General features: G+C 41.8%; 1 protein-coding gene across 1 annotated transcript in view; it reads left to right on the top strand.

The window, feature by feature from the left end:
- LOC118336629 (transmembrane protein KIAA1109 homolog) overlaps positions 1–26,679 on the top strand; it is a gene marked incomplete in the record, with an annotated part of 71,183 nt that overhangs the window by 29,963 nt on the left and 14,541 nt on the right. Inside the window, 35 exon segments of the mRNA XM_035673286.1 lie at positions 713–944; positions 1,534–1,695; positions 3,296–3,480; positions 3,829–4,004; positions 4,167–4,761; positions 5,719–5,917; positions 6,595–6,858; positions 7,178–7,271; positions 9,327–9,533; positions 10,077–10,312; positions 10,411–10,655; positions 10,758–10,863; positions 11,366–11,463; positions 11,635–11,823; positions 11,991–12,159; positions 12,626–12,837; positions 13,998–14,081; positions 14,999–15,197; positions 15,458–15,517; positions 15,688–15,914; positions 16,864–17,040; positions 17,610–17,740; positions 17,847–17,970; positions 18,237–18,349; positions 18,838–18,928; positions 19,273–19,332; positions 21,511–21,779; positions 21,950–22,165; positions 22,428–22,608; positions 22,715–22,904; positions 23,232–23,393; positions 23,485–23,624; positions 24,203–24,398; positions 25,618–25,818; positions 26,087–26,263. Of these exon segments, the coding sequence (XP_035529179.1) occupies positions 713–944; positions 1,534–1,695; positions 3,296–3,480; positions 3,829–4,004; positions 4,167–4,761; positions 5,719–5,917; positions 6,595–6,858; positions 7,178–7,271; positions 9,327–9,533; positions 10,077–10,312; positions 10,411–10,655; positions 10,758–10,863; positions 11,366–11,463; positions 11,635–11,823; positions 11,991–12,159; positions 12,626–12,837; positions 13,998–14,081; positions 14,999–15,197; positions 15,458–15,517; positions 15,688–15,914; positions 16,864–17,040; positions 17,610–17,740; positions 17,847–17,970; positions 18,237–18,349; positions 18,838–18,928; positions 19,273–19,332; positions 21,511–21,779; positions 21,950–22,165; positions 22,428–22,608; positions 22,715–22,904; positions 23,232–23,393; positions 23,485–23,624; positions 24,203–24,398; positions 25,618–25,818; positions 26,087–26,263 (6,367 nt within the window).

Here is a 26,679-nt window from a genome sequence, read left to right as displayed (position 1 = left end):
ATTGTTTGAGCTCTACACATTTCCATACCTGTACTGCACTGTGTGAAAACCAGATTGCATAGTAACAGTAACAGTATGCAAAATCCAGCCTACTCATCCAGTGAGTGTTTCACCAAAGAATATGAGAGGTTACCAGTACATGCAAAATCTTAAAATCTAATCTGATCAAATAAACCAAAAACACTATAGTTTAGAAATGATTAGTTGATCAGTCAATAGACAGAAAATTAATCAGCATCAGTTTTGATGAAACAATTAACATTTGAACAAACAAACATTCATTGGCTCTAATTTAATCCCTTTGGCATTTGGACTGTTGCTCAGACAAATGAAAGTAATCATTAGTTGCCTCCTTGAAGAACTCTGCTGATGTAAATGTTAGGGAGTGCTTTAAAGGAACGTGGCATTTCACAGCAGACAGTGCGGTCCTGACTGTGGTGTGAAGGTGATTCCACTGTTGGAACTGCAGGTCGGATCAAAGCTGCACTCCCTGCCAAGCTCAACTGTAACATATGTTTGTTTATAACAGGGTCTGTCGAGGTCATTCAGCTCCTTTGTCAAAAAAAGTCTTACCTCAACTTTGGACTATTTCCGTGATGGATCATGACTGTCACTATGTATCCCACTCATCTTTCAAATATAAAAAGCCACAGCCAGTGCTATGGTGTGGACGTGACCTCCTGTCAGTAATCTGTACATTTGTCATACCCAGGGCTCCCATCCATACCAGTCGCTGAGCTACACCAGCGGTGACACGGCAGCTGACTCACCGGCCCATGTGAGCCGCGCTGGCATGCCAGCCAAGGACAGCCCCAGGAAGGAGAGCCTCCTGAGCAATCTGACAGGCAGCTTTCGGAGTCTGCACAACCTGCTGGAGGGCATGCCCCAGAGGAACGAACCGCCTGCTGCCACTGCCGCCAAGAGCAGCTCCCTGACTCGCACAGGTACTTATATTGTGTCGCGGTGCTGCTAACTACAGTATGTAGGCTCTGGCGATAACAGAATACAGTGCTTACTTGGTTTTTATAACATCAATGTAAAAGTCTACTTGTCATTTCTGCTGCAAGGCTGACCCCTACCGTTCAATAGAGTGAATAATAAACTAAAACACTGCTTGTTTCCTCCTCAAGCTCATGCCCACAGTGAACACATATTCAGAGTCAATGTGCCATGATTTATTTACTTTGTTTGACATCCTTAACATTTAGCAGTCCCTGCTGATATCATTTTGCCTCCTGTAAGCAGAAATACTGCATTCACGTTTTTGCAGCACTGTCTAACAAACTGCACCAGAGAGGGAACTAAATAGGAAACCAAAGCATATCTTTATTATCATTCCTCGCAGTAGATCATCAACAAAACCCTGCCTGATTTTGTAATCGTCAAATTTAACGTTATGTTGACCAAATGTGCCTCTATGATGCAAGATGAAGGTTATCCGTGAACAGCAGTCACTGTCTGTGTGATGTCCAGTTTTACTGCAGTCTGTTTCATGATGTAATGTGCTCTCAATCTCTTTCTTCTGGGGCTCAGGAAACAGCTTAGGGACAGACATGCTGACCGAGCACCCGCTGCTGTCAGAGCCCTCCTCCGTCAGCTTTTACAACTGGATGTCCAACGCTGTGGGCAACAGGACGGGGGCTGGAACCCAGGACTCCCCGGTTAACCGCTCCCAGCACAACAGCCTGCAGACAGGTCAGACACCATGGACCGTGGGACGGCTTAGAGGGATGTTTTCCACTTATCAAACCTCATTGTATAGTAATCGGAAAATCCCTTAATATTTGGATGAGGATTCATTAAATTAATTTGAACTCCTTTCTGTTAAAATTGTTGAAAATGATGCTATTTTTTTTTTCAAAATGTTTTTATAAAAATGCTGTTAGAATAGATACTGATGGTTAACACATCCATGGTTCTCTTAGTACAGTAGCTATAACAGCTGAGGAATTCAGTTAAATGTCCATATAATGTTGCTGTTTTACTAGACCCACTGGATTCTCCTGTCAACCACTACCAGTACCAACCACTACCACCAGCTAACAGTCCAGAAGGAGGTCACGGATTATTGCTCAGTGTTGTGATGATGGTGTTGTTGAACTAATTAGCTAGGTAGTCGTTAGTTTGTACCTCCTGCGTTGGTCTAACAGTCATGTAGAACTCTGTGTCAGTCTATCCTGCAGAAAACAGGTGTGCTGTTGGTGTTGGTGTGTAAATCAGAGAAGATTAGCCCTGTTCACGCCGATGGGAAAGTGATTTATTGCAGCAGCTCAGTTCTGTTAAACCATTAATACTGTATATTGTGGATTAAAGCCACTATACAGTTACAGATACTTAGCATTGGTTTATTGGCTAATATTGAGTGCCAATCGAACACCAGGGCTCTTTTTCTTTTAGCAGTTTCTAAATCTGTATACTTTACAGGTTATTAGTGGTCATCTAGTACAGCAGCCCGCAGGCATGTCATTTAAACTGTGCTTAGTGATATACAATGTGTTTGATATCAAAAAGAGTAAGGTAGTAGCTTATTCGAGTCTTTGGAATCCCGTGTAACTGCTTCAGGCCTGCAGCGGCGCTCCTGTGATGGATGGATAAAGTCACGTTGTTTCCTCACTGTTGCCTCCCTGCCAAACATTCTGTGAGAACCAGAGCATGTTAGTGGGAGTTTAGCGACCTGAAATTATGTTCATCCCTCACAGTGCTGCTCTTTTCCACCCTCTGTTCCTCTTTACTCCCACTCATCTTTTGAGTTACAAACAGCTGCACTCTACATTTGTTTCATTCTCCCTCAATAACAGTTTTAATATTTGGAATCACCCGCTTGGATCACTGAAAAGATGCCATCTTACCGTCACAATTTAGCAGAGCACTTCTGACTGTGTGGGTACAATAATGTGTGTGAAAGGCTGAATTTGTGCCCAAGACAATAAGCCTTATCTACTCACCCAGGTGTCATTCAGTGACAGCCCAGCAAATTAGCAGTACCTCACAGACAAATTAAGTGAATGTGATATGGGTGTTTAGAGTTCCAAATTGTGCATAACACTCCCTGTAAAGTGTTGTTATCTTCCATTTAATTCACTCCAATATCTTTGTTATGTGGAGCTGGATTGGTAAAGTGTTTGATCCTGCAGTGCTTTACTCACTCGCTGCTACTTGCTGGCGCCCAAGTAAAGTGCTGCCACCCAACTGCTCCTCTGCTCACATGCTCTGGTGTCAAAATATTAAAAATTATAAGGACCTGCCTGGTCACATCACATGTACTGTATCCCAAACCTCTCTTCCACACCCTTAGGTGGGACGTGTAACTTGCCCACGATCCCCTCAGCGTCAGACTTCAACACGGTGCTGTCCAGCGACCAGAACACCCTGGACGGGACCCCCTCCCAGCACTCCCAGCATAGCACCAGCCAGGACGACATGGCTGACATTGAGGAGGGCAACCAGTGTCCAGCTGCTGTTCAACTCGCTGACGCTCAGGTGCAATTAACATAATGTCTGCGGCGCTTTAATAAGTCTAGAATTATGTGAATTTGCGGTTGTAGAATTGGTAAAATAATTGTTTCTCTCTGGTGCTGATAGCATGGAAACAGGCAGAATATTTACAATTAAAATAAGCAAATTTGCAAATGTTGTAATGCTAATACTTACTTATGCTAATAGTGTCACCTATGACCTACATGTCCTTCATCTTGCCTCAATTCACCATTATCCTAATTCAATACGTTGGTGTCGTAAATTCTGTCTGCAAGGATCTCAGCTTAGTTAAGACTTCACCTCTACAAAAAGTCTTCATTTTGTGCTTGATATCTTGTTTTCCACCCTCAGGTTGTTTTCAAGCCTTTGCTGAGCTACACAGGCATCCAGGCCCAAGACACCACTCCTCTTAGTTACAAAATGTATTTTGGAGAGCACCTGTCTTTTTCTGGCAACTTGGAGTGTCTCAGAGCGGACATCGTCGACTCTGATACCTCCAAAGAGCGGAAGAACAAAAGATCCAGGAGGTAAAATAAATCATAAATCTTACAACAACAAAAAATTTGATTAATTTCCAATGATTTTTCCTTCCTTGTTAATGTGTTTTAGTGAGCTCTACACATGTAAGTATGGAATGTGTGCTAAATACACACACATAACCCTCCGTCCGTCTGTCCCTCCATCTTTAGACAAGGCATGGTGAACCTCCCTCCGCTGGAGTTCAAGCCAGCGCTGCTGATTGAGACATTCAGCCTGAATGCGGTGGTGATGGAGAAGTCAACCAGCGCTCCGCAGGGCCCCACTGCAGCTCCGCTCTCCTTCCACGACCTCAACCGCCGCCACTACAACACTTTCCACTGTGATTTCACCACAGCCTGCCAGGCCATCAGCCAGCGCGTGGACATGGCCCTGGTGCGCCTCATCCACCAGTTCAGCACCATGATCGACGACATCAAGGCCACGCAGACCGACATCAAGCTGAGCCGCTACACTGCTGGTTCTGCCTCCCCGACGCCCACCTTCAAGGCCCGCCCATACCGCCACTTCAGGTCCTCCGACTTCAGCCGCAGCTCCCGGGGAAGCCTTAACGGGGCGGGACGTAGTGGAACACAAACCCTGAAGAGCAAGAGAGGGGTGGGTGGAGGGAGTGGTGCAGGTGGCGGAGGAGCGGGCGTCACTGGGGGTTTACCACCTAACGGGCCTCCGTCAGGAATGGACACGCTGGGGAGAAGAGAGCCTCGAGGACGCAGCTCCCTCGGGCGCTCAGAGCGACGCACTTCTAAGGTAACAGTTATGAAGATAGACAGTAAAATTGTATTGCTAAGCAACAGCTTGTGTTCATTCTGAATGTATAGACTTTCAACCTTGACAGCATAAACACTCGAAATGGGTCCATGTTTATTTTCTCAGGATCAAGATATTGTTATTGGCAAACGCTGCAACAGGAAATAAACTTGGAACCCACTCTGAATGTTTATGTTTTCCCTTTTAAAAATGTGCCTTAGATTTCCCAGTGTGAACACCCAAAGGCCATTTCAGAGTCTAGGCGCCTTTTTTAATCTACAACTTGGGACACTCAGTACCTGCCTGAAGATTTAAGTTAGGATCTGCCCCAAATAGTGTTAAAACTCTCTAATATTCTTAAGTGGCACACCTGTCCAGACCAGTCCAGAGAATATGATCAGTAAAAACACAGTATTCATTCTGAAACCGTTTCTACTTACAAACCCTAGAGGGAGCTAGTAGATAGTACAGTTTTTTAGCACCATGCATTGAAATACAATGTCAGCTGTTGGTAATAAAGTATGTTATTCAGTCCATAGTTTTCAGTCAGTTGAAATATATATCTATAATATATATATTTTAAATATATATAATATTCAAGTTGAAAAATAGTATAATCTTTTTTACAAACCTGTCTATGTGATAGTTCTCATCAGTGTGGGGATTTCTTGTAAAAGTCAAATATGAAACAGAGGGACTCATGGCAGACTTCCACAGATATAATGTAAACCAGCAGAAATCTTTCTTTACATAAAATAACTTTCCTGTACACTGACATTACCGGTGTCATGAGTAGCTGTCATGTTACGGGTCCCGACACTGTCGTGTCAGTCTACAGGCTACAATAAACCATAGAAATACAGTGGGCCAGACTGTTTATTTACCCTTCAGCCCTATGATGCATGTTGTGACATTCCTGTTTGTCCCATGATGTGGTGAATTGTGTAACGTCTTCAGGTGTCAAGGAAGGGCTCCCGTGACGTGGCAGACCACATGGCCATCCAGATGGACGACTCTGACTCCATCACAGTGTCGGAGCAGAGCGAACCATCGGCAGAATGTTGGCAGAACATGTACAAGCTGCTCAACTTCTACTCTCTCATCTCCGATCCCACTGGAATCCTGGAGAAAAGCTCCCCAGAGAACTGCCTTTCAGGTGGGAATCTGCTTCAAGCAGCCAGCCAGCTCATAATTTCCATCCTTTATCCCACCCCAATATTTACTTTTGGCTTTGCTCTGCAGTTTTACCTTTTATACCTTCCTCCCACGCAGGATTCTCTCAAGATATTGCTGTACATTTTTTTAAGTCTCTCCTGACCTGAACTGCAGGTCTTTGTGTCTCTATAGCTGCTTTATTCATCAGACTCAAATTTATGTATTATACATTTTCTTATGTTTTCTTATTTTCATTCATATTTATACTGCATACATTACACATACATTTTTTTCTCTCATGTTCTCATGACATTGTATGTACAGTAGCGATAAAAAGCGACCAATACAAACGTCAATGCTCAGCTGTTCCTATTTTGCATGCAATTAATACTTCATAGAATAGTTCTTAATGCGGTGACAGAATGAGTTCTTAAGGGACTAAAAGTTGGCATTACATTTTGCAAAGGACACGTCATCTTGCTAAATCTGCAGTTAAACAAGGACTGTATCATAGTGTCTGAAGTCGTGCCTCACAAAGAATGTCTAGTCTTTACAAAAAGCCCAGGACTAGCAGCTTTAGTGGAATAATACTGATTCCATATCTTGATTCCAACTCCCATGCACTTGAGTTTTGATGATACCCCCCCCCCCCCCTTTTNNCCCCCCTCTTTTATGCAGAGGGTGGACGTCGGCCCTCAGAGCCGTTCTGCAAAGTAATATTTGAGAACGAGCAGCAGGAGCCCGCCACGCCCAATAAGCCCCCGGGTGCTGGCGGGCGGCGCCGGAGCCTGGTGAGCTCCGAGCCCCAGCACGTCACGCTTATAGTGTTCGGCATCGGCATGGTGAACCGCACCCACCTGGAGGCCGACATCGGCGGGCTGACCATGGAGGCCGAGCTGAAGAAGATCCATGGAAGCTTCACCCTGAAGGAGAAGATGAAAGGTGAGGCTGAGTTCTTCTTACTGTGTTTTATTAGCTTTTTTACTATTTATGATGGTGAGTCGTGGTAGTAAACATCAGTCAAGCATCAAAGCTGGACTTTGATGGACAAATAACATTTTACTTATGACGTTCGCAGTCTTTGGCCTGAAACTTTACATCTTAAAGAAGAACAGATGCTAAGTTCCAAAATAAAACTCTTGTGTCTTGATTAAATTATTGATTCTTGACTCAAAATATAATTTCTGCAAAAACAGGTCTACAGCAAAAGTAGTTAAAAGTTAAGCCTGTTTGATTTAATCTTCCTTTCATGTGTCCACAGACATCCTGCACCAGAAAATGACTGAGACGTGTGCATCGGCTCACATAGGAGGGGTAAACATTGTTCTACTGGAGGGCATAACACCTGACATCCAGTACGTACAAATTCTCCTTAACTCCTGTGATAACTAGAGTGATTTAACAACTATTTGAAACAAAACAAGCCTCTTAAATATTAAGGTTTTTTATGTTTTATCTTGAAAGGAAAGAGGGACGCGTAATTATTTTTGAATAGCTTAACAGTGTGTATTGATCCGAACTCTCGCTGGATGATGGTTTGTTGATTGCGGTTTGAAATTTGAAACTCATAATGTGTTTTTAAAAACTTTTTGACTTATAACTAATTAATGATTTCTGATGTTTTGATCCAATATTCTTTTATTTTTTTGTGTTACCTACGAAAACAAACATTTGATTTTAACTGTGGTCTTCTCAGCTGAGAAGTATTACAACTGAAATAGTCATTTATGTTTTTTGAGATAGTGAGAGAAAGTCAAAGAAGAAGACTTTATTCTGACTCATACAGGAACACAGCAACAGAACTTGCACTTGCGAATGCTTTAATGACGAAGTACATTTGTAAAATCTCAGAGTTTAAACTAAAGCACCGGCGAGAGACGATTACCAACTATTTTCCAGCCATGAAATTTAACCAGCAGTTTTTGTTTCTGTTTCCATTTACTTAAAACATAGACATCCTAATCAGTTTACAAGCGTTGTAGTCATGCAGTCAAACAGGCTGATGTATCTCCACGCTGCTTTGATTCAGTTCAGAATTTCTACTGCTGCCTCAATAAGAAGCTTTTTTTTTTTTTTTTTTCCATCTCATTCGATTCAACAGATCACCCGCTGTGAAAACAAAACTGGGACTTAATCCTGTTTTCATACTGTACGCTTTAAACTGCACCCGTGTGTTTGAATTTCTAGACGCCAGACAACTTTGCACCTTGTAGTTGTTACTGATGTATAAAATTGCCCAACATTTAGGTGTAAGTAAGAATGATTGCGGTGCCACTCCACGTATTTCCCTACTCGCAGTGCGCAGACAAAGCCCATTGATTACACGATAATCAACAACAGGCTCCAATGCAAATGTGTCACAATCTCTGCCATATTAGCAGATTGTCAGCAGTTGTTTGGAGATAGTCTCTGTCACTCTAACTGGCTCCTCAATGCTCTTGCTTGTGTTTTACACCTTATGGTGTCTCAGAACTGTTTCACACTTTCTTCTGCTCTTCTTCCTTCTTTTTTTTTTTGCATTCCTTGTCTTTCTCTTTCAACTACTTGAATAGACTGGAGGATTTCCCAACATCTCCCACCAGCACAGCTAAACAAGAGTTTCTGTATGTTATTGCTACCGTTTTAGGGCTCACATGCATCAGTAAATCAAAAGCCCTTGATTGCACATCCTCCATTTGTCTGAGTTGCCTGTCACCCATGTGTATTTTCAGTGAACAGTTTCTCAGGACTCTCTTTGTTCAGATGTTACCTATTTGTGTGTATATGTGTGTGTGTGTGTGTGCGCGTGTGTGTGCGAAGCCACTTTCATTGGTTATAGAGACTTATGGATTATCATTCCTATTGATTTTCTGAAAGCAGAAAGTTGGTTATATTTTTCAAGTTATTTGTTATTTTATTATTATTTGTTAAGTTATTTTGTGAATCTCCTCATTCTTGACTGTTCTCTTATACTATACAAAATACTATATATAATATTATTGTATATTATATACTATAATATAATGATATTTCAGTATATACATTTATATGTTCTATATACATTAAATACAGAATTCAGGATAACACATTCATAAGTAATCTATGAAGGTAGAAAATGTTTTTATTTGTGACAAGAGGCAAGATCACAAATAGTTTCCTGCATAAGAGACCTTGCATTCGTCTGCCATAGTGTACAATTCATGTCCTTATTCATTCGTAGTGGAACATGTGTCACTGTTATGAGTGCTCACCTGTGCCCAGAAAACTGAATGCTGTCCTGAATCTGCATGGTGTTTCACTGTTTGACGTCCTCTCAGTAATTTCACTTCAGTTGCACATCCATTCAAATCTCCACATCACCTGGGGGATATTTTTTTTAAATAAAATGTCATCCCTGTTGCTCGCTCATTCCAGTTAACTCTCTGTTTCAGAACGGTGGTCAAATGCAACATTGCCAAGTCCCAGGCCTTGTACAGTGCCCAGCGAGGACTGAAGACCAACAATGCAGCTGTCTTCAAAGTGGGCGCCATCATGATTAACATTCCCCAGCACCCGGCTACTTTGCACAGCATGATGGTCCGCAGTTCCCACCAGCTCTCCAAACAAATCTCTGACCTCATCCGCCAGCCCTCCAATGTGTATGTTTCATCTATTAATACTTCAGTTCTTTTAAAAAAAAGTCTCATTTACTGCATTTAAAAGCAATGAGATTTTAAAATGCTGTAGACTTTACTCAAAATCCTAAATGAACCCATCGTGCAAGGGCTAATGTTATTAGACTGTAATCTAAAATCCTCATAAGAAGTCTTTCATCTACATAAGTGACAGGTTACTACAATATATCCACACTGTTGTGAGTTAACTGCTTTCAAAGTCTGCGTGTGGTCTGTTTCCATGGTAATATTCTGAATTATGTTAATATATTTATAGAGTTGTAGGTGTGCTGAGGATATTAAACAACCTTTCTATAATTTGATGTTCACAGGAATATGAGCCAGTATCTGCAAAGCTCTGAATAATAACACGCAAACACACACATAACTAAATCAAAGCAGCTATTTTTCAGCATTTAGCCCATACGTTTTGGGACTGATGGCAAATCAATCATTAATATAGCAACCATTACAATTTCAGAGTCAACACTTTTTTTAGATAATGAGCCTTTTTCCCTCCCCTTACAGGCAACCTCCGAATAGGGAGGACACCCCCACCCCGCAACCCTCTGACAAAGCATCCAGCATCAATCAGACCCCCGTAGAAGCCAATGAGTTCCCTCAGCTTCCTGAAGGCCTGGAGAAGAAGCCTATCGTCTTAAAGTTCAGCGCCATGATGGATGGCATCACCATCGGGGCCGCCCTGCTGCCCTCGCTGAAAGCAGAGTACAAAATGGGACGCATGAAGAGCCACGGCATGACAGGTGTGTGTGAGAGGAGAGTGGAAAAAGTCACATATCCACGTTTAGGCAGAAAGAATAAGAAATAATAATTATGCGTTTTTCTTCCTTCCTCTGTTTAGGGGCCCAAACCAGTTTTACCTTTGAGTTGCCAAACCACAAGCTTTGTTTCCAGTCAAAAGTGTCACCAGTTGACATGTCCACCATGCCGCCATCAGCAAGCCTCACCCTCCCTCCAGTCACCATGTCAGGAGAGTACATCATGGAGGAGCATGAGAGCCACTCAGACCAGGGCTGGGCACCTGACGATTTTCCGGCAAAGCAAGGAAACTACCTCCAAGGCAACTACCTGCGCTGTGTGGCTGAGGTAAGAGGCACACTCCATCTGTGTGCCAGGACGCTGAGTCACCAAGATGGATTAACAGAACAGCCTGTGTTGATTTTAACTTGTCCCCTCGTTGATGTGCAGATTGGTTCCTTTGAGCACAACCTGACCACAGACCTGCTCAACCACCTGGTTTTCCTGCAGAAGGTTTTCATGAAGGAGGTCAACGAAGTCATTCAGAAGGTCTCAGGTACTGTCCCAAAGACCAGCACACACTTTTACATAGATATTTTAAAACAGATTTCACACGTATGTGTGGAACCTGTACACTGCTGTAATGGCCCAGTTTTCCTCTCCTAAATCCTAAACATCTGTTCCCCACACTATTCTGTGGCTTATCTACTACGTAAGCTGTTTTCCACACAAAACAATGCCCAAGGCGCCGGCATAAATCCAGTCATGTTCAATTCCACCACAGTATTGATAGTAATTTGTTTAACTCACTTAGCTTGATTGATGTAATTGCCCAACAGAGAGAACTGGGAGATTTATACCAGTTTAGGGTAAAGAATAATGAGAAGGGTGTGACTATTCACACAAGGGAGAAGTCTTTAAATGTAGTTGCACTGGGACACTTCAGGCAGATATTCGCACACGAACAACATTATCCCACTATATCACACGTTATCTAGCATCTCACAGCAGTCCGAGTGAACCTGTGAGGTTGATGTGTATACTCTTTATGCATGCAGGAGGAGAACAACCCATTCCACTGTGGAATGAGCACGACACCTCAACAGATGCAGACAAGCCAAAAATCCTGCTTTACTCTCTCAGCCTCATGTTCAAGGTACCTCATGTTATGTTTCTTTCAGCATGGAAATCCAAACTAGGCAAAGACTTTGGTCCTAAGTCCGTGTTTTTTTAGGCAGTAAAAGCAGTGAAGAGCTTCTCTCTAGAGATTTGTGGGCGTCAGTTAAGCTTTGGGAAATGCTCCTGAATGCCATTTTCTTGTTCACAGGGAATCCAGATGACAGCCACCACTCCTTCGATGCGAGCTGTGCGCTTCGAGACGGGCCTTATTGAGCTGGAGCTCTCCAACAGGATCCAGTGCAAGGCTCAGCCCGGCGGCAGCAGCAGTTACCTTAAGCTGTTCGGAAAATGTCAAGTGGATCTCAATCTGGCCCTTGGACAGATAGTCAAGCACCAAGTATGGATCAGCCTCATGCTAGTGAAATGATAACTCTTAGTTCTCTCTCAGTAACTTTCACAGTAGAGTACAAAATACAAGCCTACAGAGTCCACGCTTTTTAATAGGGTTTGTGCTTGATTATGATAGTGTGCTTTCTGATGCCCCTTCCTCCTTAAACTTTGCAGGTGTATGAAGAAGCTGGCTCGGACTTCCACCAGGTGGCGTACTTCCGAACTCGGATCGGCCTGCGGAATGCTCTGCAGGAGGAGATCAGTGGATCGTCAGACAAGGAGGCTGTCCTCATCACGCTCAACAGGCCAATTGTATTCGCTCAGCCGGTGGCATTTGACAGAGGTTCAGCTTCCTTTTTCTCTACGTCACATCCAGCATCAAGTGTCAAATATTCTTAGCAATATTAACCATGATCCTCTGGGACTATTGGAATAAAAGCATTCAACAAATTGAATATATTAATTTCAAGACAACTTTCTTGGGTCATGTTAAAGAATTATCTGCCCTTAAGGAAAAAAATCTACTTAAATTTGACTTAAAACCTGGTTATTTTTTCTTGTGTGGGAAGAAAATAGTAACCATTTCCTAATAACCTGGTTTGTTGACACTGAAGATATAAATGCAGCAGAAACCTGGAGGTTTTGTATTGTGAGACTGACTTCAGTTCCCATTAAATATTCCACCTACTCGATTTTCACACACAACAAATATCTGCCATTGATGTCTCTAAATCTAAGCCGACTTGTTCACATGACCTTCAGGATCCAATTTAAAGTTCTTCCTCCCCGCCTGTGTTAACCTCCTGCAGCTGTGCTCTTCTGGCTGAATTACAAGGCGGCGTATGACAACTGGAATGAGCAGCGCTTGGCCCTGAACAAGGACATCCACATGGCCACCAAAGAGGTGGTGGACAAGCTGCCAGGCATCCAGCAGACCTCAGCCCAGGCCTTCAGCACCCTCTTCCTGCAGCTGACTGTCAACGACCTGGGCATCTGCTTGCCCATCACGAACGCATCCCAGGTAATCCGCTGTGCTTTGTTTTGATATTCCAAAGAACAGTAACATTTTAGGTTCATATATCCTAGTTACTAACTATATAAACAATAGCAGGGTTGCAGTCGGTTGGCTTCAAGGTCATTCAGTTAAAATATTCACATTTACAAATGTATTTTCATGTTTAATGCAAATAATGTAATCAGAGAAACCCTCATCAGTGTTAGCATCTTTGATTGGCATTAAAATATTATTTTTAATCATCAACTATTAGCAGTGCTTCACTATTCTGCACAGGAGCCATGGTTTTCAGATGTGTTGTATTAAGCATATGAAATGCACATTTCTCTTTATATCTCATATTTCTTTAAAACGTTGTTTTAGTGTTGTCAGTAGTCTGTAGTTAAATTGATTTATTCAGAATTCTAACTAAAGAAAAGAAAGAAAAGTAAAACACAGGAATCATTTTTGGGCTTCTTTTGTCAAATTGTTGAGAAATAAAATAAGTTTACTATCATCTCCATCAGCACTTGGCAACATTTACTGTCCCGGTGTTTGTGACGTTAATGTTGCTTTCATTAGCCTTAAAAACATAATTGCATTGTTGTTCTTTTTTTCATAAAAGACCAATTCTTCTGTTATCAATATCAGTGTTTCCCCTACTTTAGCTGTTAGTGGGCAGACTATCCATTAATCTGCCCCACCACACACATTCATTCCCTTCCACAACCTGTATATTATATATATGTTCATTTTTATTGCAAAGAGCTGCTGATACAGTACACAACTATAACACAGGTACATACAGGCCGGCCTGTATAAAAATAGCAACACATTTTATTTTTACTGTACAACAGAGTGAGTCAGGGGTTTTTAACTGAATAATGGTAGTGATGTGGGGGTTTTTTTCTTCTTTTTTGGTCAACACAATCCATTTTTGCTTTATGATAGATCCATTCAGAAGTTTACCAGTTGTGCACAATGTGAATGTCATGCACTGTGTTACCAGACTTTATTATCAGACTTTTTTTAAATGTTTATTCATATGTAAAATAATCTGAATTAACTTCAAACATTGGGGAAACACTGGATATTAATGCATTGTCCATATCAGTTGTCTTGTTATACTTCCAGTATGTCCATAGAGACAAGATATACCAGCTGTTATGTCACACTTATTTCCATAGAGAGGACAAGTACCAGTTACGGAGGGCATCAACTCTGAAGCTGGGGCCAGCACATCAGTAGGGCGGCAAAAAAATGCACGAAAAGTAACCTGCAATTTATTACATCTCTTGTGATGGCTTGTTGTGGGACAATGACTTACTGTGATCAATACACAAGTACACTGCATCACAAGTGCTCTATTGTTTAAAAATGGCAGGTCACACCAGATTGTAACAATCACATTTCCTCCACAAAGCTGGCATAACAACTAATAAGGCTTGGGCTGGTGTCTGAGGTGTTTGGGGTGTGTTATTACTTCATACTAAAAAGCGGTTATGCCAGTTGGTGTCCAGAGTGGTGTCCTAAAATGGAAACAAGGACCGATTTCAGGCTAAACTTTCAGAGACTGCCATTGAATTGTATAGGATTTCATACACAATACTAGATCTAATGCCACAGTGCAGTGGTGCACATGGCAGGCTCTGTCTACTCTTGTAAGACAAAACAGGTGGGCCTTTGGGAATTACCTGGATTCCTGCATCACACCAAAACTGCGGTCTGATTTTTATCCAAGTCATAATAATAGATAATTGGGTATTTAGAAGGTGAACATACTTTTACCTTCCTCCAGTTATGACTGGAATGATGATCAGACCCCTATTTTAAGACCAATGCAGAGTTAATTCAGAAATTCAGGTAATATGAGCATTTTTTCAAACCAGAAATAAAACACAATCTAACAAACTGTAAAGCTTGGTAACATTTCATTTACAGGAGCAGTGCTCATTAATAGCGTCATTATTTTACATTTTATTGTGCAAAAATATAATGTCTTGATCAGAAGTATTATTTAAAACCACCTGAAATTCTTAAATGTTATTTAACTGATGAAGTGGATATACAGTACTGTAGAATGAAGTGTTACCAGCTAACTCTGCCCACACATGGAAGTGGCTTCTTTTTTCCGTGTACTTCACCCTCACTTTGGCTTCAGTAACCGCTCTCCCTGCCCCTCTGCCAGGCCAACCACAGCATAGATTTTGACACCGGCTCAGCTATGGTCCTGACAATTGAGAGCACACTGATCACCGCCTGCTCCTCCGAGTCCCTGGTAAGCAAAGGCCACTTCAAGAATTTCTGCATCCGCTTTGCCGAAGGCTTCGAGACCTCCTGGGATGACTGGAAGCCTGAAATCCGAGGGGATCTGGTCATGAATGCTTGTGAGTGACACATTATGTTTAAGTGTGGATTTTGTCATATATTTTGCTTCACTTTTATGACCAGAAAGGAAATGTATTCAAATATGAGTCTCAGATGCTCAACTAGCATACAACACAAAAACATTTTTTAACTATGTACTATATAAGCCTGTTATCATGTGATTGACGACCTGAATTCATTCGGTAGTGAATTCTGATGTGACTTTCTACCCACGCTACTACTCTGAATTATTGACTGGCTGTGTGTGGTCTGTGTACAGGTGTAGTCCCTGATGGTACATATGAAGTTTGTTCCAGGACTACAGGGCAACCCTCTGCAGGCAAGTTCTTTTTTTAACTAAGCTCTGGTCCATAAAATATGGATCACACCCTATAGCTGCACAAGCATGAGACAACTGTCTGAACATGTTATTTTGCATTATTCTCATCCGCATCCTCTGCTGTTCTTTCTTTCCTGTCCCTCCTGGCTTCCTCTTCCTCCTCACAACAGAGAGCAGTAGCGCTGGTACCTGGACTCTGAATGTACTTTGGAAAATGTGTGGTATTGATGTTCACATGGATCCCAACATCGGCAAGCGCCTCAATGCGCTGGGCAACACGCTGACCTCACTGACAGGCGAGGAGGACGTTGATGACATCGCTGACCTAAATTCTGTCAACATGGCGGACCTTTCGGATGAGGACGAAGCCGACACCATGTCACCCACCATCCACATGGTCAGTCAGTAATGGGTTCATGCACATCCCAGCTTTTTATTTGGGCTAATGTGCATAACGCTATTTCCACCACAGCTAGATTTAGCCTGTACTTTTGTCATTTAAATATGAATTTCAAATTACTCTGACACATTATAATGTATGCTGCCAAAAGAAGATCAGATGTTCTGTTTTGTGACTCCAATTATGAAATGTATTATATTTGTCAGATGTCTATTAACTCAATTTCTACTCAATCAAAAGTTATAAAAGCACAAAAGCAGTGAACTTCAGCTGTTAAACTTACTACTGATGGTTGTCACAATTGAAAGGAATATTTTGACATTTTGGGAAATATGCTTATTTGCTTTCCTGCTGAGGGTTAGATGGGGACAATCAATATGACTCTAATATAAGTCTAAAATATCAGTCAGCCAGTTAGCTTAGCTTAGCACAAAGACTAGAAACAGTCTGAAGGGAACCAAACCTGCTTACCAGCACCTCTAAAGCGACTAGTTGTGGTTTTATCAGGGGTTATGTGTGAAAGTCTCTGCTGGCTGCCTGGCAATATTGATGACAAGACTCCATGAGGTCACTGAAGAAATAGTCCAGATCATAACCCCAAATAGTTGTTTTCGCTCTTTGGTTTTTATACTGATCAAACAAATGAGATTTAAACCATTTGTTTGTGAGCTTTAGGGGTGCCGATAGAATTTGTTATCTTTGAACAGGCCTTTTGGACAGTCTTTATGCTCAGCTAGCTAAAATAAGAGTAGTATCTATTTTCTCATCTAGCTCTCAGCAAGAAAGCAAATTAGCACATTTCCTAAAATGTTGAACTATTCCTTTAATATCTCTTCAATACATGTAAGCAAAACCTGACTTACCTTAAAACTTCAGAAGGTAAAGTCTGACCCAAGTCGTCCATTGTTCCACCTCTCCACCCGTCTGTTCCTGCCGTTGTTTACAGAGTCCAGAGACCCAGTTCAGCCCTCGGCTGACCTTAAGGAAGCGTCTGGTAAACCACATCCTGGGCCTGAGCCCCAGGCCTCAGAGTGTGTCTGTCCCACCTGACTACTTAAACTGTGCATCGCCTCGCCTCCGGGCGGGCAGTGCCAGGGCCCAAAGACCTCTCTCCTGGGCTTGTGTATGTAGCCACCCACTGTGTTAAACTATTCTCTGGGCTGACAAAATCACTTGCAAGGTGGCGTTACTCTCAGTCACCTGTACTTATCAGATGAAGGTTGTGGATTCTAAAATGCTGAGCAATTCTGTTTTTGTACGCTTTAACTAAATAGCATGATAATGGAGAACAGTGTCGCTTAGCATTTGCTTTCACTGCCCTCCTCATTAAGCTTCATTGATGGGTGAAATGAAATAAATTAGTGTGACACAATTCCCTGTGGCAATAGAGCTTTTATTTTTCCTCTTGCACTGAGTGGAGTGGTGACGGTGATGGTGATGGTGGTGGTGTTTTGTGACATTTTGTGTTTTATGATACCTGGTGTGTGGATTGAACTAAATCACCTATTCAGATTAAATCACAACTATCAAAATAACTAACTTTAATCAGACAGATTTGGGAAGGAGCAGCTGCCTGCCGGGAGTTTTTACCCAAAATAGTTTTTTGGGTCTAATTAGCAGGTTTGTTTAATTTTGTCATCGGTTTTACCAGATAAATGTGTTTGGGTGTGTATTGTTTCTTTGACCCAACAGGAGACCATTGACCCCAGAAGGCAGATGGTGATGGGGAACCAAGTGATTGACGCTCGTGGGAGGAAGTTCACCAAAAGGGTGGTGGACATCAGAGAGCTAAACGAACAGGCCAAGGTCATCGACGACCTCAAGTAAGATTTCTGTCCATTGTAATCCCGTTGGATGTGATATTAATAAATCGAAATGGTTCCACTGGTGGGGGTTAAAACTATCTACATCCTCTCTTCTTAACCACAGGAAACTGGGGGCCAGCGAAGGCACCATCAACCAGGAGATCCAGCGCTATCAGCAACTGGAGTCTGTGGCCGTCAACGACATCAGGAGAGACGTCCGGAAGAAACTGCGTCGCTCCAGCATGAGGGTAAATGCTCATCTGTTTACTCTCAACCAACTAGCAGTGTATTCGCCAAAGAAGTTTGGGAAACCACACCAACCAATCAGAGCCAAGAAAGATAGTTGATTGTTGAGTCAGTTTTTCAGCAAGTATGACATATATGACATGTATGATGTATGACAAGTATTTTTTATGTCTCTAAGTTTTTTATATAAGCTTTAAAACACCTGAATGTCCTAGTCATTTGGACTATTGAGAAAACTGCTTCTGACCTTGTGTTTGTTCCTTACCAGGCCGCCTCTCTAAAGGATAAGTGGGGTCTTGGCTACAAACCAAGCTACAACCGCTCCAAAAGCATCTCGGCAGCGGCAGGCCGACCCCCTCTAAAGAGGATGGATAGACAGAGGTAAATAAAAATAAAAAAGCCACTTATCCTGCTATCATATGATTATGGAAATTATACTGTTAAGAGTGCTTCATCCTGCATTTACTGTAAACAAACAAGACCATGTAACCTCTGTCTCACACCGCTGCTGTTGGCCCTTTATGTTTTTGAAACACATTTCCCATTAACCTTCTTACAAAGAGGACGCAATGACTCACAAATTGGAACGTAGTGTGGAGGAGAGAAAGTGGTTATCTCATGTGTTTATAGTAATTATGCAGATATCTCAGAATTAATGTAGTAATGATATTGAAGTCGTTGGCACACTGTAAGACCTTTGGCGATGGGAAAAACATTCATTCTGGGGCAGAATAAATGAGTTCAAAAACTGAAAATGAATCTGATCAGCAACAATTTGTGCTTTGCTGAAGTGTTCAATTACGTAGTAAGGTAGTATATATTCTTATACTTTAAGTATTTATGCAGTCTGTTTGTCACTGTGTCCATAGTTCCAGAATAGGGGATGTGGATGATTTGCCGGATATGCGTGTGGATGCGTCCTCTCCTGGGCCCAGGGTCACCTTCAACATCCAGGACACGGTAAACTTATTTCTAAAAAACATCCCAAGTATCTCGAATGCTGACAGAACAGAGACAGCTCTGACACAATTTAGATTGATATATGTGTATGTAACAAATCAGTAATTAAGCCAATGATAAAGTAGGTATTTTTAGTTGTGTGATATTTTATTTTGACAGTTTGAAGATCATCATCCTCATCCTCCATTTCTATGCGTTTGTCATTGTTCTCCACACTCGATGTTTACCTGATATTGTGACTCGTGTGATGCCATATGGTCATGGGAGGGACCATTATGCTCTGACGATTTTTTTTTTCCAGTTTTGATGAGCTCCTTTTTAATAACTCTTTTGTTCAATTGAAGATAAATAATCAGGCATTGGACTCTGCACATGTACCCATCAGTCCAGGAGAGGTATTTAAGGTATATGGTTCAAAAGATTCAATTTAACAAAATAAAATACCTAACTAATCACCAACAAATACTTCTGTTTCCTCTTCTCCACTTTGATTATCTCGACAGTGCTGATAGGACTGAATATGCAAAATCAAAACAGGATGCTATATTTACATATACCCCAGTGTTCTATTGAACAACAGTGTGTTCATTTGCATGATAACTTAATGTAATCCTGCTCCTTGTTTCCCTAGTTACACTGTTATGTGATGAATGTGGCACCAGATTAACATTTGTATTCGGCAGTCGTCATTACTGTTCGGGAAAGAAATAACTGGCATTCTATCAGAGATATGTGAAATAGAAATGTGTCCCTAACCCTAACACAAGAATACTTTCAGAAATTAATTTTCTTGCCTAATAAGAAGACTCAATTCTGGAATTCCGTTTAATGAATTATGAGTCACACACTCTCATCCTGTCTTGAAACTGCATAATAAACCAAATCAACTTTTCCTCAACCTTGATATATTGACTGATTTCTAACAGCTATGCATGGTTTGCCTCTGTACCACGGTCTGTCGGCTGTTCTTTGTCACAACAGTAGTTCTTCTCTCACAATATCTAACAATATCAGATAAGGTTCAGTTTGGCCTAAGATTATACATATATATATATCAATCCAGCTTCAAAGCTCACTTGTGTGTAATATAAACTTGAAATTATTTGGTGTAATTACCATAAAAAATAACAAATCCCCAAATTTGACACATCTGATTGACATTTCCTTCCTTTCCCTCCCTGAAAGTCTGAATACAGCATCAAATTGCACTTAGTTAGTGGCTAAAAGTAACCGTTTTATAGATACTATAATATAAGGCATATCTTAATACAAGCCTGAAGAGTCAGTAGTTCTCGTTGATAGTTAGATGTGTCCATTAAAAATGAAGTTAAAGCCACCAGCTGGGTAGCTTACAGGGGGGATCAGGGCTTAACAGCTAGCATGGCTCTGTGAGGTAAGAAATCCACCAATTAGCACCTCTAAAACTCACTAATGAATATGTTATATCTCGTTTAATCCCTACAAAAACCGAGCAATGACACAATAGTTTTTAGAGGCACACAGTTACTTCTTGAGGTTGCCAGGCAACCACCTGAGACTCTAGGAGACGTAAACTGTTTCTAACTAATTTGTGACTAAAGTCCACTGAAGGACATAGAACTAAATTGACACAAAACCTATTTTACACCAGACATTGTTTAATGAGAAGTCAGTTGAGAATTGATAGTTGATTGATCTGTGAGGGATTTTGCTGGGTTCATTTGCCCTGTGATTGATTGTTGATGAATTTGTCTGCGGTGGTATTTGCCTGCTTAAATGATGAAGTCTTTTTCACTACACAAGGCCTCCAGTATTTAACGCTGACAGACCCAGACTGACTCTGCATAAGGCTGCATGAGTTTGCTTCACTCATCAGTTCTTCTGTGGTTGTTTGGCTTTAACCGCCCATCTGGCCACTGGCGTATACAAACACCTGTATGTCTGTGATTAGATTGTTGCCTGAAAAGAACAGACTTTATATTGTCAGTGACAAAAAACTAAACTAAAAACACATATTGTTGTTCAAACAGCCCGGATTAGCAAATATTTTCAGCTCTTTTATTGATGTTCAGCAGCAGCCAGTCTCTGTCGATATCTGCCGCTGGGATCTGCTGGTACTTTTGACAATTGGGCTTTTTTGTCTTTTTCAGCTGTCTTTAAGGATACTAGACTTAATACTTGTCGACGTTCTTGGGCATTTTTCCATTGTCACCCTCTTGAGAGTGTGTTTCATCTTTTTTCCTGGCGGGGTGTCTCATCGTCCTCATCTTCCTCCTCGTCTCACGCTGTCTCTCTTTTCATTCCTCCTCACAGGAAGTGCATGACCTCTCAGCTCCTTTGAGAACAGTTGCAGGCTGGTAGTGTTCTGTCATTGGACATGAAACTAGACATCTGAACTGTGCTGAGAGATTGATTTCAGCAATTAGTGTCATAAATAAAGAAAATATCAGAATGGTCCAATCAACAGAACACTATCTCCTTCAAAGTTATGATTCTTTGGCTACCTTCCTACTTAAGACATCATGTTTTTAAGTAGGAAGAGCTTCATGAAGACATGAAATCTGTCCTCTTGTGTGAGTTTGTGTCTCTGTCCTTCTCTGAAGTTTCCTGAGGAGACAGAGGTGGACCTGTTGTCAGTCATCATTGATGAGCCATCCCATCTTCATCATCACCATCTTCTCCATTCTCCATCCGTTATTGAGGGCCACCACTCGGCTTTCAGTGCCCCTGTCACGCCTGCTGTCTTCTCACCCATGCTTCCCTTCCAGCACGACGCCATTAGGAACGACGACCTGTCCTCTTCCTCCTCTGAAGACTCCGAAAAGGAGGACGAGTTTGAACGCGAGAGACCGCCGAGCTATCGGAGGCCTTTGTGAGTCATCTTTTTTGGGGGGCTTATGCCTACTCAAGCATTCTTGTGATGAATGTTAGATGAAAGGAAGCACCATTACGCTTGTCTTTTATAATTTATTTTTTCTTTTATAAATAAAGCTTGACAATTTTCAGCAGTCACTAAACAATCTCTTTCTTCTTTCTCCTCAGCCAACCGTCTCACAGGAAGCCCTCTGGGTTTTCTGCTGTGAGTCAGCTGTTCAGCGAGCGCTGGCCAAGCACGCCTGCCGGCCGCAGCTTCAGTGGCCCGGCAACCGAAAGAAACATCGACTTTGAGCTGGATATCCGTGTGGAGATTGACAGCGGGAAGTGTGTCCTTCACCCTACCACTCAGCAACCAGAGCACGAGGACATTTCCCTCCGGAGGTAGCATGAAAGGCACATTTTTTATTCTGGGAACTATAGAATAGAGAGAACTATAGACAACATGTCTGACTCACGTTTCCTGTCATAAATCTTTTTTGAAATGATGTCTCAAAAAAGTAAAATCCAACTCTACATTACGGAATCCGCTTGAATGATTTGCCAGATTAAACTTTTTGTGGTGGCTTGTCAACAAGAAGTAAAGCTTTCTATATTCAGGTGTGTATATATACCTTCATATCTCTTCTTCCTGTGGGTTTTATAGGAGCTGTGACCGCAGTCTACGGAGTCTAGACCAGGAGTCTCCCCCCAAGAAAAAGAAGCTGCAGCCCACCTACACCTCCACCACCCATCTCCTAGCTGGCAAGAAGTGTCCCGCCTCCCTGCAGACCAAATCCAATGACATGGAGACCACAGTCTTCTACATTCCAGGAGTAGACGTTAAAGTCAGTGTCTTCCTCAGCATCAAAACTCCACAACTTTCTACTCTGAGCTGATTTTTTTTTTTGTGTGTGTTTTTAAATGATTAATTCTTCTTTGTCTCTCCCCCAGTTGCACTACAACTCCAAGACACTGAAGACCGAGTCGCCCAACGCCTCGCGTGGATCCTCTCTCCCTCGCACTCTCTCCAAAGAGTCCAAGCTGTATGGTATGAAAGATAGCGGCCCTCCCAACCCTCCCAATGCTGTCCAAAGCAAGACTAACTCGCTCCTACCTCCCCCGCCCCCACCTATTCCATCAGGTACTGAGCATTTACCTCATTTTTTATTGCATGCCCTAGCACCATCTGTAATCAGCGATACTAGCATGCCACGCCTCTCCGAGCTGATGATTCACACCCACACGTGGACCCACCGAATCAAATGCATGTGATTTCATCCTTTATCTTAAAGCATGAATCCAGGGGGCACCTTTGATCAAATGGCCTCATACATATTGATGCGTCCCACAGAGGGGAAGACACCAAAGATTTCATAAAACTATTGTTAATGTGGATCCAGTTTATTTAAAGTTTAAGAAATTAAAAGTCCAGTCTATCGATGGCTTTAACTCCCATGTGTCTTTCCAGCCAAAGGTAAGGGCAGTGGAGGAGTAAAGACTGCTAAGCTGTATGCCTGGGTGGCCCTCCAGACTCTGCCAGAGGAAATGGTCATCAGCCCCTGTCTGCTGGACTTCCTGGAAAAAGCACTGGAGACCATTCCCATCACTCCAGTGGAAAGGAATTGCACAGGTTTGTTTGTTGCACCATCTGATCTTCATGCAACTTCTTGTGTGTCTAGCATTCGTAGTAACCTCTGTTTGTGTTTGTGTCCTCCCATCAGCTATGGCTTCCCAGGAGGAGGACATGGGTCAGTTTGATACGGTGGAGCAGCTGGAGGAATCCACCACCTCCCTGGTGTCCTCTTCCACATCGGCGTACTCCTCCTTCCCCGTGGATGTGGTTGTCTACGTCAGAGTCCAGGTACCGACAACCTGACTGTAATTCTTACTGTTCACAACATTAGATAATAACGGTAACAAATATATTTATCCTGTATAATTATTTTTTTTAATAATTTTTTTGTCAGTTGAAGAGTTCTTCAACAATTATTAGCCATTCATCCTGAGTTGTGAAGGAGTAGCTATTTTACTGTTGCTTCCCATTACTCCCTCTCAGAGAAATACAGCAATAAAATACCATACGTCTCACAGTGACCTTATATGTCAGTATGTGTTGCATTACTTTACATACATTTTCCCAAAACACTGTTTGACATGTCCAAAAAAAAAAAAGATGTGGGTGATCTACATCAAATGATACACTCTCTCAAATGTATCTGGTGTGTGTGTGTGTGTAACTGCTGACATTTCACCTTGGGTGTACTCCAGAGCGCACATTTTAATTACGGTAATTAAAATGTGAAGCTATTCAAAGATAATTAAATGTAAGCTATGGATTGCTATCTAGCTGTAAATCCATACTTTTAGACATACAGTAACACACCTTGCACTGAAGTGATAAATTCAGACTGAAATATCAGTTGCCGTCTGTGTTTGCAGCCCTCTCAGATCCGCTTCAGCTGCCTGCCGATGTCCAGGGTGGAGTGTATGCTCAAACTGCCCTCTTTAGACCTGGTCTTCTCTTCTAACCGTGGTGAACTGGAGACCCCGACAGGAGCACATCCCACTGATGGATCTCACCCGCCCTCCTCCACTCCACCAGGGCAACATATCCCCAAACCACCTCCCAGCAAAGGTCTGCAGAGCATGACTTGCAGAATAAAAATGCTCTAATGTGTGCAGAGATATGTGAAGAACAAAACATTTTAAGTCAAAATCTTACATCAAACACCGTGAGCATATCTATTAGCTGTCACTCCATGCCATGTCTGGGCCCTGTGTGATTTAATGTTGCTCACAGCTTGTGCTCATGCGTTCATTACTTTGCTCTCCAGTCTTTTTTGCCAGATCAAGTTCTGCCATGCTTTTGTTTTGTTTTTTTGCTATGTTATTGTGCATCTCAGGTCATATTTTTATATTTAAAGCTGCAGCAGTTAACTTTTATAAAAACTAACTTTTTGTCAGATTTGTTGAAACTTTCACTACATCCTGACAGTACTACACAAGACAGATCATCTGTGGAAAAAATAGGCTGCTCTGGCTCACCCAGTGCTTCTAATGGCATTTTACAAGAATCTGCCACATTTGAACAAGAACAACCAATCAGATCCAAGAAACATAGCTATTGTTGAGTCTCATTCCAAGGTCTTCAAATAAAGACGCTGACGTTACCTGCTGTAGTTGTAAACCAGGCATGTTTACCATAAATTGAAAACAGTTTTTTATTCATTAGATTATACAGAACATTCGCTCTACCACTGACCAAAACCTTTCTTATTTCACATTTTATCATTTATTATCTCAGTATCAGTGTAAGATTAAAAACGCATGTTGAATGATCCACAACACAGCCTACATAATCTAACACTACGGCGTTACTATTCTATTATTTATGTCAACGAAATATAAGAGAGATTTTATGTTTCAAACTACATGTCAGTCTTGTCGTTTTTCATCAACAGTATTTCATGTTGATATTTACCCAGTTAGTGTTTAATTGTCATTGATGAACATATTTAGTCATAGATTTTGTTAACTTGTAAATTACAGTTTTATTTACTTTTTATTAACACTACTACGAGAAGTATTAATATCACAGTATCACATTAATATGCATGTGATGCATTAACTTTGCATTAACAGACAGTTCATCTGCAGTTCTACGCTAATTAGCCTACTCCGCTCTATGATGTAACTGTGACTTTATCATTTTCAGTCTACTGATGGGTGTCAGACCTGTAAATTGTGATACAGTCCCTACTGGTGATAGTCACATTTCAGTTAATTAATACCTATTGTAAGTGACTGCTTGTCTTACTTCCTGTCTTTTTCTGCCCTCCTTTGCCTCCTTCCAGCGTCTCCTTTGCTGGGGAGCCCTCTGGGCAGGAGCCGCCACAGCAGCAGCCAGTCCGACCTCACCGGCCCCCCCAGTACCTCCTCGGGCCTCAGCTTCACTGCTTGCATGTCTGACTTCTCCCTCTACGTCTTCCACCCCTACGGCGCCGGAAAGCAGAAATCTGCTGTCACAGGCCTGCCTCCGGGCCCTGGGCCGTTAGGTATGGAAATGGGAAAGGAAAAACGTGTAATATTCTAATAACACTGCAGTTTATAATGTTACTGCTGATAACGACTTCTTTTTAATGTGGATATAATTTCTGAAAAATAAACGTGCTAGATCTAGTGGAGATGGGGATAACCATGACTTAGCGCGCTTTGTTAATGGATGTACAGTATTATTTTATGACACTTGTTATTTATGGCCACCAAGATTGAAATGAGATTAAAGTTTAATGATAGTCACGATTATCGCTCTTTTTCCGGAAGGTACAGTCGACGAGGAGCCGTCTTCAGTAACAGGAAGAAAAGACTCTCTGAGCATCAACCTGGAGTTTGTGAAGGTCAGCTTATCCAGGATGAGGCGTAGTGGAGGCCCCACCTTCATCGAAAGCTTCATTCCTGCCAAAGGTGGCAAAATGGACACCACCCTCATCAACATCTCAGGTACATCGTCAGTCCCAGAAGAGGGTGTTTCTCTGTTAGACAGACAATAGACTGTTCTTGTTAAGTGTGTTTTCTTGGAATGGTGTAATGGTGGATTTATTTCCAGGTAGGGCAAGTCAGGGAATTCCGAGTACAAGTGAAGGACTGTTAGGGAGGTTCATAAGTAAATATATTGGAATGTGTATTACAACACCTTTCATGTCAGTACCCAATGCTCTCATTTTCTAGAAGCTTTTAGACCACTGTTCCACATCTGTTGATGGCAAATGCTTGTTTAAGAAGTAGAACACCCCAGTATTTAGTTATCAGTTATTTCAGTTTTGAATATTGTCCATAGATAAATATTCAATAATAGTAAGGTTTGTAATATCAGTTACTGATGTTTGCATCCATTGCTTAAAATGAAATGTGGAAGT

This window comes from Morone saxatilis, unplaced genomic scaffold (genome assembly GCF_004916995.1).
Source record: "Morone saxatilis isolate NCDOM2014 unplaced genomic scaffold, NCSU_SB_2.0 Contig3, whole genome shotgun sequence".
Lineage (NCBI taxonomy): Eukaryota > Metazoa > Chordata > Actinopteri > Moronidae > Morone > Morone saxatilis.
Note: the sequence above shows the minus strand (reverse complement) of the source record. Positions and strands in the feature narration are given on the sequence as shown.